Consider the following 13,490-nt stretch of genomic DNA (forward strand, 5'->3'; position numbering starts at 1 on the left):
TATATATATATATATATAGAAAGAGAGAGAGAGTGAGAGAACAGTGTCAATGTTAACTTGACATTTCTTGGTACCGGAGTTTTTGTTGTTGTTGTGTTGTTTTGTTTAAGAGACAGAGCCTCCCTCTGTCCCCCAGGCTGAAGTGCAGTGGTATAACCTTGGTTTACTGCACCCTCAACTTCCTAGGCTCAAATGATTCCCCTACCTCATCCACCCCAGGGACTACGTGGGACCACAGGCCTGCACCACCAAACCTAGCTGATGGTTTATTTATTTATTTTTGACGTTTTGTAGAGATGGGATCTCACTATGTTGCCCCAAGCTGGTCTCTAAGTCTTGGTCTCAAGAGATCCACCAGCCTTGGCCTCCCAAAGTGATGGGATTATAAGCATGAGCCACTGTGCCCAGCCTCCCTTAAGTTATTTATTTATTTATTTATTTATTTTTGAGACGGAGTCTCGCTCTGTCGCCCAGGCTGGAGTGTAGTGGCTGGATCCTGGCTCACTGCAAGCTCCGCCTCCCAGGTTCACGCCATTCTCCTGCCTCAGCCTCCTGAGTAGCTGGGACTACAGGTGCCCGCCACCTCACCCGGCTAGTTTTTTTTTTTTTGTATTTTTTAGTAGAGACGGGGTTTCACCATGTTAGCCAGGATGGTCCCGATCTCCTGACCTTGTGATCCGCCCGTCTCGGCCTCCCAAAGTGCTGGGATTACAGGCTTGAGCCACCGCGCCCGGCCGTCCCTTAAGTTCTTAAGAGCTCACTGTCATCCTGTCCTGTTCTCTCTTCATCAGACTCTCCTCTCACAAACACTTCCGTGTTTCATTCCCAGCCCTTGTACCCCCAAGACTGTTTGCCTTACCTTTTGAAATCCCACATAGCTCACAAGAGCCCTGACAGAACATCTCTCATTCATTCCTCCCAAAACTGTTTCCAGCCTCCTTGCTCTGACTTTGCAGCCCTCGCCAGCCTGGCCCTGCCTTCCATTTGACTTCCAGTGTCAGTATCAATTCCCATTAGCAGAAACAAAGGAGCTGCGGCACTCAGCCTTGTTTATCCAGTTTTATTCTGTGTGGTGAAGACGTGGCTGCCTCCTAAAGGCGAGCTCGCAGAGGCGAGGCTGCCTTCTCCATTCTGCTCTCCAACGTGAGATTCGTGCCTACCTCAGATTATAGTCATTACAGCTCATTGAATCACGCCAGGCTGTATTTGTGGTGTTGCCATCTCTGTGTGTGCTGTGTGTCTTTTTTACTTGCTGGGCACATGGTAAGTTATGCAGTGGTCTATTGTGGCTGCTCGCTGAAGGCCCCCATCACATTCCAGATCAGGGTTTTTTGGTGTAGCCCGAGTTATGGACAGAAACCACAGAGACGTAATCTGTTTGCTGTCTCATCCCCAGGCTGTTTCTTGTAAAATCCTGATATGTCAAAGCTCATTGGGTCCAACCTCCTCAATCTATAGAAGAATAACCAAGGCCCACCTGGGTTGACTAAATGTCCATGTTCATGTGGTGACTTGCAGGCCAGCCAGGTCTTTTTACTCTCAAGTCAGGTCTGACTGTATCTCAGACATCTTCGTGAGTACTGGGGATACTATGAGAAAGAAATCAGTTCTGCCCTCGGTTTAAGATTGATTGACACCAGGTACTGTGACACATGCCTCTATTCCCGGATACTTGGGAGGCTAAGGCAGGAGGATCACTTGAGCCAGGAGTTTGTGTCTAGCTTGGGCAACATAGTGAGACCTTGTCTCTAAAAAAAAAAAAAAAAAAAGATTGATTGAATATAAATATGAACTGGTAGAGTTTAACCTCCGTTACCAAAGTCCTGGTTAAACCCTGCAAGATGAGAACAAGATAGGTTCTACGTACATGCTTCTTAGAACCTGGCACTGTGCAGTTTTCCAGTTTTCCACTTAAAAAATCTTGATTCAGATTTCAAATTGCGTCTTTTGAGACCAAGGAGATTTTTTCCTATATAATTTTATTTTGTGAGAATAGAGAAGAACCCTAAGATGGGCCTTAGAGCAAACAAGTTTCTTATCAGTGATGGCGCTCAATAAAAACTTCAAGGAACTTCAGGTACTTGTAGATATCTTCCATAAATGTAAAACTAATTAGTTGGTTAAAACCTAGTTCAAAATTCAAAAGATATAAAAGGCGTATGGAAGGAAGTGGCCTAGTCACCCACTTTTCTCCCTGCTGACCTGCAGTTTCTTTTCCGTTTTGTTACAGAAATGATAGCTTTCTTTGACACTTCTCAGCAGTGTACCTTGCTTTGCTTTTTGTCCCTAGTTAACTTGAAATTGTTTAATATCAGTATGTGAAGAGCTTCCTTCTTATGGCTAAATAGAATCTCATTGTATGGATTTACTAGTTTGCTGAATACATTTTAATAAGTCCCCTAGACCTTGAACTCTTTCCCTCTGGAGCAGACCCTGGGGCAAGGATGTGGGAGCATGTAGTATATTTGGGAGGTGATTCTAGGAAGGAGGAAATAAGGGGGAACTTAGGAAGGACTATCATCTGCTTCTCAGCGTCATAAGGGTTAAGAGAAATAACATCTTAACTAGCACAGGGCTGGGCTTGTGAGACACATGGAATGAACATTAGTTCCTTCCCCTCTTTGGGGGTTAGACTTAAATCTCATTAGACATATGATGAAATCATGTATTCCTGATAGTAATTTATTCGTAAAGTAATTCCTCATGGTGGCCTAGAAAAGGGGCTTGGTGTCCCATGAGGCAGAAGTGGAGGCAAATAGAATGGAAGAGACAGCCTTCCAGTCCCTTGAGCCTTCTAGAGAAGCAGATGACAGGGGAGAGGAATAGCTCAGCACCCTATGCCCCCCACTCCAACACACATGCCTGGTTTCTGTCTTCCCTGCAGCCTTGGGGAGCAGTACTACAAAGATGCCATGGAGCAATGCCACAATTACAATGCTCGCCTGTGTGCTGAGCGCAGCGTGCGCTTGCCTTTCTTGGACTCACAGACTGGAGTAGCCCAGAGCAATTGTTACATCTGGATGGAAAAGCGACACCGAGGTCCAGGTGAGGGTCCAGACTTGGGAGAAGGGGACTCAGGAGCATAAGGAGGAAGAAGCCTCCTCATCTTAGGTGATGAGACAGTTGATAGGGTTTTCCTTACTGCCTTCCACCTATGGATGAATATGGTCTTCCTGTGGTTAGAAACCCAGGGAGGATGAAGCAGATAGGTTGATACCAGCATCTTTATTTTCTACCCTGCTGAGGCCATTGTGTGTCTGGAGAACTATGTATTAGCCAAGGCCCCTAAGCTTATATATCTATTTTTCTTTTCCACAGACTGTTCCATCTAACCCCCTAGGCCCTCACTGTCAGAATTCCTCCCTTGCTCTAGAACTCAAAAGGGGGACTATGTAATTAGAAAGTATTTGGTATTATTTTCTAATACTGGGTTAGGGCCTGACTTCTATCTTTCTTCCTGCCATAGGATTGGCCTCTGGACAGCTGTACTCCTACCCCGCCCGGCGCTGGCGGAAAAAGCGGCGAGCCCATCCCCCTGAGGATCCACGACTTTCCTTCCCATCTATTAAGCCAGGTAAGGCACATACTTCCTGAGCAGAGGTGTGGCGTGCTGCGTGGTAAGAGCCTGCTAATCACTGCAATATACCAGGCCCAGTACTAGATCCCAAATATACTCAAATGAATATGATGTGATTCTTTCCTTTAAAGAGCTTAGTCTAGACGGGGAGACAGGTAAACAGATAAGTTACGGTGCCAAGTGAACTAGGGTATCTTAATTCCTGGGCATCCAGAGAACAAAAGACAGTGACAGACCTTTGGTAAGCCCCAGCATTGTGTGGACTCAGAGCAGTCTGCTTTCAGCCATTCTGAGCTTTGCTTCATCCTGCTCTTGCTTGCAGACACAGACCAAACCCTGAAGAAGGAGGGGCTGATCTCTCAGGATGGCAGTAGTTTAGAGGCTCTGTTGCGCACTGACCCCCTGGAGAAGCGAGGCGCCCCGGATCCCCGAGTTGATGATGACAGCCTGGGCGAGTTTCCTGTGACCAACAGTCGAGCACGAAAGGTACAAGATTATACCTGTGGCTAAGGGAGCTTTGATGGAAATCAGCCTCCTCTTCACTGGGGCCACCCAGTTTCTAGAACTGAAACAGAAGCTGGGGTCCAGGAAGCAGGTCCCTGCAGTTCTGTTCTTACTTCAGTCCCTGATTATTGTCAGGTACTGACTGGCTTCTCTGTTGCTTCTAAGTATAGACTCTCACTCATTCATCCACCTTTATCACAGAAGGTTGTTATTATACACATATATAATTTTCTTTTAAAAAATTAAAAGAGGCCAGGTGCAGTGGCTCATGCCTATAATCCCAGCACTTTGGGAGGCCAAGGCAGAAGGATTGCTTGAGCCCAAGAGTTCGAGACCAGCCTGGGCAACAAAGTGAGACCCCATATCTACAAAAAGTAATAATAAAAAAAATTACCTGGGCATAGCGGCGTGTGCCTGTTGTCCCAGCTACTAGGGAAGCTGAGGTGGGAGAATCACTTGAGCCTGGGAGTTGGAGGTTTCAGTAAGCCGGGATCATGCCACTGCACTCCAGCCTGGGCAACAAAAAAAAAAAAATTAAAACCAGAAGGTACAAGAATAGTACAAAGAAATACCATATACTCTTTACCTAGATTTATCAGTTTCACATTTTGCCACATTTGCCTTATCTGTGTTTGCTAAACCATTTGAGAGGAGGATGCATATATCAAAAACTTTTCAGTCTAGGCAACATAGCAGGACCTTGTCTCTACTAAAAATAAAAATAAAAAATTAGCTGGGCATGGTGGCACACGCCTGCAGTTCCAGCTGCTCAGGAGGCTGAGGTGGGAGGATTGCTTGAGCCTAGGAGATTGAGGCTGTAGCTCTGCTCATGCCACTGCACTCCAGCCTGAGTAACAGAGGGAGACCCTGTCTGGGGAGGGAAGGAAACAAACTTTTATCCCTAAATACCTTACTCTTTTATCACAGAAGTTTGTGTCACAAAGTTTTTTGGTCCCTGAGGTTGCACAGTGAAACACACTTGGTCCCTGCCAACAGAGAAGATAAGACTATATATAAAAGAGCTATAAATATGCCAGCATTGGGCTAAGTGCTTTTTCATGCCCTTTCTCTTTTAGTCTGTACAACCTTATGGGGTAGGTCCTGTGTTCCCCATTTCACAGACAGGCTGAAACAAAGCAGTTTAAAAACTTCCCATGGGCCGGGCACGGTGGCTCACGCCTGTAATCCCTTTGGGAGGCCAAGGCAGGCGGCTTACGAGGTCAGGAGATCAAGACCATCCTGGCTAACGTGGTGAAACCCCGTCTCTACTAAAGATACAAAAAAATTAGCGAGGCGTGGTGGCGGGCACCTACAGTCCCAGCTACTCAGGCGTGAACCCAGGAGGTAGAGCTTGCAGTGAGCCGAGATCGCACCACTGCACTCCAGCCTGGGTGACAGAAGGAGACTCAAAAAAAAAAAAAAAAAAAAAATTCCCATGGCCAGCCATGGTGGCTCACGCCTGTAATCCCAGCACTTTGAGAGGCCGAGGTAGGTGGATCCCCTGAGGTTGGGAGTTCGAGACCAGCCTGACCAACATGGAGAAACCCCATCTCTACTAAAAATACAGTATTAACCGGGCATGCTGGCGCATGCCTGTAATCCCAGCTACTTGGGAGGCTGAGGCAGGAGGATCGCTTGAACCCAGGAGACGGAGGTTGCGGTAAGCCAGTATTGCACCATTGCACTCCAGCCTGGGCAACAAGAGTGAAACTCCGTCTCAAAAAAAAAAAAACTTCCCACAAAGTCACACAAATAAGCAACAACATTTTCATTTAAAGTAGGAGGGAGTGTCAGGACAGAACCACCAATAATGTGCTACCAGGGTGGACAATCAGAGGCAGGAGAGGGCATGGCTGCCTGTGGCATCAGGGCAACCTTTTGGAAGCATGCTGTTTGATTTGGCCATGTGGCATGGTAGGGAAAGCATTTCAGGCTAAGGAAATAATGTGAAGCACAGGGGAAAGAAATCCCAAAGTATGGAAGGGAGCAGGAGCAGGATTGTAGGGTGCTTGAAGGGCGTTGGTGAGAAATGAGGCTCATTCACCTGTGGGTGGGACCAGGTCACAGAGGAGGTTCTGGGTGGCCTTGGCCAATCTCATCATAGGGGAGCTTTTGAATGCACATATTTCTACCCACGCTAACCCTGCTGTCCACTCAGCGGATCCTAGAACCAGATGACTTCCTGGATGACCTCGATGATGAAGACTATGAAGAAGATACTCCCAAGCGTCGGGGAAAGGGGAAATCCAAGGTGAGGGGCCAGCGTGCTACCTGCATCTTAGGACAGGGTGGCCTAGGGAATTCCTTGTTTTATTTCAAGTGAGATTAGCAGCCACTTCCCAAAGAGTCTAACTCCTCAGGCCCAGCTACTGCAATAAGGGTGTCTCTTTACTATTCTTGGCAGGGTAAGGGTGTGGGCAGTGCCCGTAAGAAGCTGGATGCTTCCATCCTGGAGGACCGGGATAAACCGTATGCCTGTGACAGTGAGTGCCTCACAAGTGGGTGGGTAGACCTTGCCTTGGACCCAGCTCCTGCTCAGGCTATGAGAGGAGGGAGGGTTATGTTTTTGCCCAGAGTATTAAAACAAACCTGGGTTCTTGTCCTGCCTGCTGACTGCTTCCCTCTGAGACCCCTGGGAGGCCTGGGTCCCTGCTATATGACGGGTGGGACCTGCATGCTCTGGGAAAATTTCTGCCATCCTCTGGGGTGGGGTTGCTTGTGGCAGCCACAGCAGGCAGGGTTGGCCTCTCAACAGACGGCCTGCAGGTCTCCTGGCCTCAGTTAAGCCAGGGCCCCAGGGGTCTGACACTGAGTTTTTCAACGTCTGTTCTCTTTTTCTTTCTGTCTGCCTTGCCCCGCTTCTGTCCCTCCACCCTGGGAGCACCATCGCCGCTGGGGTTTCTCTCTCGTTTGCTCCGCTTTCCTGCTGATGCTGCTCCTGTCTCAAGTGTATCAAGGCCTTCTTCTCATGACTTTTCTTTCTGTCTTTCAGATAGTTTCAAACAAAAGCATACCTCGAAAGCGCCCCAGAGAGGTAGCTCTCTCAACTTTTCAGACTTGTGGTTTTCCTGTCCCTTTTTCCCTCTTCCCTTGTTCCTCCTGCCTTTCTCATTTCCTGGGATGCTAGCTTTAAAATCTCTGGAATGGTATGGGGGTAGGAGCAGTGGAACTTCTGCTGTGCTCTACTCCTCAAAGTCCTGGAGGCTGCCTTTACCACTGCTTGTCTCCCACAAACCTACTCCTAGAGCTGCTCAGCCCAGTGCATGGGGTGGCTTCAGAAGCATTATCAGGAGCCCATTACAATCAGACCCTTCCGCTCCCTCCCTAGATCAGGCACCTGGTGGTCAGCTCGTATTCCCCACTGCCCCACCACCTCCTGCCATCCTCTCTCCCTATTTCTTTCCTGCTGGCCCGCTTGCTCTTCTTGGTATTACCTGTCAAGATGACAAAATGCCTCGTGGGGATCTGCTTTCCTTGCTGACTGGCAGGCCTGGACAGGGCAATTATGTGGGCGTGTGTTTGAATTTCTTTGGGGACAACTGCCCAACTGGCTTCATTGATAGGATATCCCCAAGAAACCCACCCCTGCTTGTTTACCCACATTCAGAGGAGGTGGGCTCCATGGTCTGTGTGGGGTAGCATGAGCCTCCCACATTTACTGAGGGGTAAAAATGTTTGGAGTTTTATCCGCTTTTCCCCCTTCCTGCCACACCGAAGACTTATAGGAATATCCTTCCCTTTCCTGACCTGGAGCGTCCCAGACTGTTACTATATCCCAGAGCAACTAACTGGTGATGGGGTGAGGGCTAAGCCCCCCAGAAGTCAACATGGAAGAGCAGTGGTGGCCATGGGGTTGGAGTTCAGGAGGGAAAAGAGTCCCAGAAGCTAGAGAGTCCCAGGGCTTGATGCTCCTGGCTGAGGGAAAGGGGCCATCACTCAAGGCCTGTCCCAGAGTAGAGCTGCTAGGGGAAGGGATGGTTGCCCTCTGCCTCAGGTGGAGCCCCCACAGCTTGCAGGGGTGGGGACGTGGCACTCTTGTATCCTAACACCTTTCTCTGCAATCTTCTCCCCACTCAGTTTGTGGAAAACGTTACAAGAACCGACCAGGCCTCAGTTACCACTATGCCCACTCCCACTTGGCTGAGGAGGAGGGCGAGGACAAGGAAGACTCCCAGCCACCCACTCCTGTTTCCCAGAGGTCTGAGGAGCAGAAATGTAAGCTGAGGTGTCAGAAGTGGTGGGCAAGCAGAAGTTGGCTTGGTTATGAAAACCACTCCTTGTATGAGTGTTGAGTGGCTCAGGGACCCCATGGGCATCATCAAAACTCTTTCTCTCTGCAGCCAAAAAGGGTCCTGATGGATTGGCCTTGCCCAACAACTACTGTGACTTCTGCCTGGGGGACTCAAAGATTAACAAGAAGACGGGACAACCCGAGGAGCTGGTGTCCTGTTCTGACTGTGGCCGCTCAGGTACTGCCTCCCGTGAAGGCTGCTGCTGTGCCCAGTCCCCAAGGGGCTCTTGGCTTCCTGGCCTCTAGTGCTGTCATAACCAGCCCACCTCGCTTTTCCTAACCAAGAGAAGATGTAGCCACAGGCAGGAGCTCCTCTCTTCCCCCTGCATTTCCAACTGTCTGTCTCACTTCCCCCACTACAGGGCATCCATCTTGCCTCCAGTTTACCCCCGTGATGATGGCAGCAGTGAAGACATACCGCTGGCAGTGCATCGAGTGCAAATGTTGCAACATCTGTGGCACCTCTGAGAATGACGTGTGTATCCCCGCCCCCTCCTCAGCATGGCTCCTTCTGGGCTTTTACTCCTGTTTGCAGAGTTCCCTCCAAAGTGAGCTTTCTTTTTTTAAAAAGGGAGCAAGATCCCTCCTACATGCCACACGCCCCTCCCTAGCATCTCAGTCAGAACTCTGATTTGTTGCCAGATATATATTGAGTGCTGATTTTATGTCAGACACTGTTCTAGGCACTAAAGATACTAAAGACAAACAAGGTCCCTGCCTCATGAGATTTACATTCTTACAGGAACAACAATAAGCAAGGATGTGAGATTTGTATAATGTGCCATGAAAAAAATGAAACCAGTAATGTGGCAGAGAATAATTGCATAAGTGATTTATTTTGATGGTGAGGTATGGCTCTTCTGGGAGGGGGATGCTGGTGTTGAAATTTTGGTGATACCAAGGAGCCAGTCAAGAAGATTTGGAGGCCGGGCACGGTGGCTCAAGCCTGTAATCCCAGTACTTTGGGAGGCCGAGACGGGCGGATCACGAGGTCAGGAGATCGAGACCATCCTGGCTAACATGGTGAAACCCCGTCTCTACTAAAAAATACAAAAAAACTACCCGGGCGAGGTGGCGGGCGCCTGTGGTCCCAGCTACTCGGGAGGCTGAGGCAGGAGAATGGCGTAAACTCGGGAGGCGGAGCTTGCAGTGAGCTGAGATCCGGCCACTGCACTCCAGCCTGGGCGACAGAGCGAGACTCCTTCTCAAAAAAAAAAAAAAAAAAAAAAAAAAGATTTGGAGGTGGAGCAGTCCCAGGAAAGGAGCAGCCAGCGCCAAGGCCTTATAGTGGACAAGCCAAATGATAGGGCATGGGAGAGGATGGCGGGGGATGAGATGAGAGAGGCAAGCACTGCCAGATCTGTGGGGCCTTGGGTTTTATTCTAGGTACAACAGGACACTGTCGAAGGGTTTTAATCAGGGAATTGACATGGTTATTTATGTGTTTATTTATTTATTTTGAGATGGAGTCTTGCTGTGTTGCCCAAGCTAGAGTACAGTGGCACGATCTCAGCTCACTGCAACCTCTGCCTCCCGGGTTCAAGCGATTCTCCTGCCTCAGCCTCCCAAGTAGCTGGGATTACCGACACGTGCCACCACATCTGACTAATTTTGTATTTTTAGTAGAGATGGGGTTTCTCCATGTTGGCCAGGCTGGTATCGAACTCCTGACGTCCAGTGATCTGCCTGCCTCAGCCTCCCAAAGTGCTGGGATTATAGATGTGAACCACCGTGCCCAGCTGTTTATTTATTCTTTATGTATTTATTTATTTATTTTGAGACAGAGTCTCTCTGTCACCCAGGCTGGAGTGCAGTGATGCAGTCTTAGCTCACTACCACCTCTCCCTTTAGGCTCAAGCAATCCAATCCTCCCACCTCAGCCTCCCAGGTAGCTGGAACTACAGATGCACACCACCATGCCTGGCTTCTTTTTTTATATTTTTGATAGAGACAGGGTCTTGCCATATTGCTGAGCTGGTCTCAAACTCCTGAGCTCAAGCAATCCTCCCACCTTGGCCTCTCAAAGTGCTGGGATTACAGGCGTGAACCCACCATGTCTGGCATTGTCTTATATTTTATTTTATATTTATTTATTTATTTCAAGATGGAGTTTTACTCTTGTCACCCAGGCTGGAATGCAGTGACACAATCTCGGCTCACTGCAACCTCTGCCTCCAGGTTCAAGCAATTCTCCTGTCTCAGCCTCTCAAGTAGCTGGGATTACAGGCGCCCGCCACCATCCCTGGCTAATTTTTAGTAGAAACCGGGTCTCACCATGTTGGCCAAGCTCGTCTCAAACTCCTGACCTCAGGTGATCCACCTGCGTCAGCCTCCCAAAATGGTGGTATTACAGGCATGAGCCACCGCGCCTGGCCCTTGTCTTATATTTTTAAAAGATGACTTTGGCTGCTGTGTGGAGGGTAGACTGTAGGGACAAGGATGGAGGCTTATGCATGTAATCCTAACACTTGAGAGGCTGAGGCGGGAGGATCACTTGAGCCCAGGAATTCAGGACTAGCCTGAGCAACATAGGAAGACCCTGTCTCCACAAAAAAAATTAAAACTTAGTCAGGTGTGGTGGCATACATGTTAACCCCAGCTGCTTGGCAGGCTGAGGTGGGAGGATCACTTGAACCCAGGAGTTTGAGGCTGCAGTGAGCCACGATCACACCACCGCACTCCAGCCTGGGCAACAAAGCCAGACCTTGTCTCAAGAAGAAATAGTCACTGGGCACAGCGTCTCACACCTGTAATCCAAGCACTTTGGGAGGCTGAGGTGGGAGGATTGCTTGAGCCTGGGAATTGAGGACCAGCCTGGGCAACATAAGGAGACCTTGTCTCCAGAAAAATTCAAACATTAGCTGGTGTGGTTGTGTGTGCCTATAGTCCCAGCTACTTGAGGCTGAGGTAGGAAGATCACTTGGTCCCAGGAGGTCAAGGCTGCAGTGAGCTGTGATTGCACCACTGTACTCCAGCCTGAGTGACAGCAATACCCTGTCTCAAAAAAATATACCTACAGAGCTTGGGCTTTAGGAAAAAAAAAAAAACTGGAGGTGATTTGATCGATTAGGAGCTCTGAAAGGACTCAAGTGAGAGATGACAGTGACTGCATCTGTGGTAGAGAGGGACAGCGTGGTTCCTACATAAGATTCCTGCATCTGTTCTTACCTGCTACCTACCCCTCTTGGAAATAGCCGTGTCACAGAAGCCCTCCCACTTCCTATAGTGGCCTGAGGCACATCAGTCATTCAATCCCCATCCTCTTCCCTCTTGCCTACTTCAGGACCAGCTGCTCTTCTGTGATGACTGCGATCGTGGCTACCACATGTACTGTCTCACCCCGTCCATGTCTGAGCCCCCTGAAGGTAAGTTGCCCAGATCTTTTACTCAGAACAATTATTTTATTAGTTACTTGGAAAATACTGAGTTCTGTGTTCTTTATGTTATCACTTACGTATTCTTCCAAATTAGGGAGTAAAGCCCCTTGCCTTGGCTCAGTTTAGAATGCCTTCCTAACATTTCAACTTAAAGGGTTTAGTGTTTGCACAGTATCAGCTACATTTACAACAGAAAATCCACAGCCCAGAAGAAAGCAGATGCTGAGCCGAGATCAGTCACCCAGAAGGAATGATTTATTTTCTTCCAACCAGTCGCGGAAACTCAAGTGGTGGATTATCTGATGTGAAGCTTCTACAGTCAACTCTTGAAATTTGATAGATTTGAGCATTTATTTCCTATACCTTCCCCTTCTGAATTGGGAAGGGACTTGACTTTGGAGCCTGAATGGGTCAGTCTGCTTCTCCCATAACTTACAGTAATAATGGTCCAAGGTTGTGGAAGCTATTCACTGAAACCAGTGGTGGCACCAAGAATTGGTTGCATCTCCACAAGTCCCCTTCCAGCTGGATTTCTGTGCATAAACTCCTCCTGTACAGAAATTCAGGAGTTTACTCAGAACACAAATGCCCAGGAGCTGTTACTGCGCACAAAGGATGTGGGCCAGCATTACAGGCAAGAGAAAGTGTTTCATTGTGTGATGTAAGCTGACTTGTAACATATTGATCAAACTGCTGTCACCCCTCTAGAGAATGAGGCCACTGACAAAAGTCTGAGAGTCCTTTAACAGCCGCAGGGTAGTACTCAGCTTCTGTCAGGCCCAGTTTATGAATCTGCTTTGGGGAGAAGTCGTGTGTTTATGTTTTGTTTTTAACCATCAAACAGACTATCTATATTACAAAATGGCTTTCCTATTAAAGTTCTGTGGGACATTGAGGTAGTGGAGAGCTGTGGGACATTGAAGTGGTGGAGAGCTGTGGGCCCGAGTGTCCTCACTGGAGTGTTAAGGCAGCTGAGGGGCAACCCCTGAAAGGATCAGATGTTCTAGATTCTAAGTCAGGGTCAACAAGCTACAAGCTACAACCTATGGACCACATCCAGCCACAGCCAGCTTAAACAGCTTGCAAGCTATTTCTTTTATTTTCTTTCCTTTTCTTTTCTTTTTTTTTAATTTTTATTTTTTGAGACAGTGTCTTGCTGTGTTGCCCATGTTGGAGTGGAGTGGCATGATCTCAGCTCACTGCAACCTCCGCTCCCCTGGGCTCAGGTAATCTGGTAATCTTCCCACCTCAGCCTCCTGAGTAGCTGGGCCTACAGGCATGCCACCACACCCGGCTAATTTTTGTATTTTTAGTAGAGACGGTGTTTTGCCATGGTGCCCAGGCTGGTCTCGAACTCCCGGACTCAAGTGATCTGCGCACCTCAACCTCCCAAAGTGCTGGGATTACAGGTGTGAACCACTGTGCCTAGCCTGAAAAACAAAAAATCCCCTTAAAATGTAAAAACTGGGGCCGGGCGCGGTGGCTCAAGCCTGTAATCCCAGCACTTTGGGAGGCCGAGACGGGCGGATCATGAGGTCAGGAGATCGAGACCATCCTGGCTAACACGGTGAAACCCCGTCTCTACTAAAAAAAACTACAAAACTAGCCGGGCAAGGTGGCGGGCGCCTGTAGTCCCAGCTACTCGGGAGGCTGAGGCAAGGAGAATGGCGTAAACCCGGGAGGCGGAGCTTGCAGTGAGCTGAGATCCAGCCACTGCACTCCAGCCTGGGTGACAGAGCAA

At 48.7% G+C, this 13,490-nt stretch overlaps 1 protein-coding gene across 2 annotated transcripts in view; it reads left to right on the forward strand.

The window, feature by feature from the left end:
• Positions 1–13,490, forward strand: part of DPF2 (double PHD fingers 2) — a 20,322-nt gene that overhangs the window by 3,763 nt on the left and 3,069 nt on the right. Inside the window, exons 2-11 of one of the 2 annotated variants that reach the window (XM_017893770.1) lie at positions 2,885–3,045; positions 3,467–3,574; positions 3,900–4,063; positions 6,240–6,332; positions 6,486–6,564; positions 7,074–7,115; positions 8,159–8,296; positions 8,422–8,550; positions 8,735–8,847; positions 11,656–11,737. In XM_017893770.1, the coding sequence (XP_017749259.1) occupies positions 2,885–3,045; positions 3,467–3,574; positions 3,900–4,063; positions 6,240–6,332; positions 6,486–6,564; positions 7,074–7,115; positions 8,159–8,296; positions 8,422–8,550; positions 8,735–8,847; positions 11,656–11,737 (1,109 nt within the window). The remainder of the gene's footprint in view (positions 1–2,884; positions 3,046–3,466; positions 3,575–3,899; positions 4,064–6,239; positions 6,333–6,485; positions 6,565–7,073; positions 7,116–8,158; positions 8,297–8,421; positions 8,551–8,734; positions 8,848–11,655; positions 11,738–13,490) is intronic. The other variant, XM_017893775.1, reaches the window with a different exon arrangement.

Source organism: Rhinopithecus bieti, unplaced genomic scaffold (genome assembly GCF_001698545.2).
Source record: "Rhinopithecus bieti isolate Rb0 unplaced genomic scaffold, ASM169854v2 scaffold_1017, whole genome shotgun sequence".
In the NCBI taxonomy this organism is placed as follows: Eukaryota; Metazoa; Chordata; class Mammalia; order Primates; family Cercopithecidae; genus Rhinopithecus; species Rhinopithecus bieti.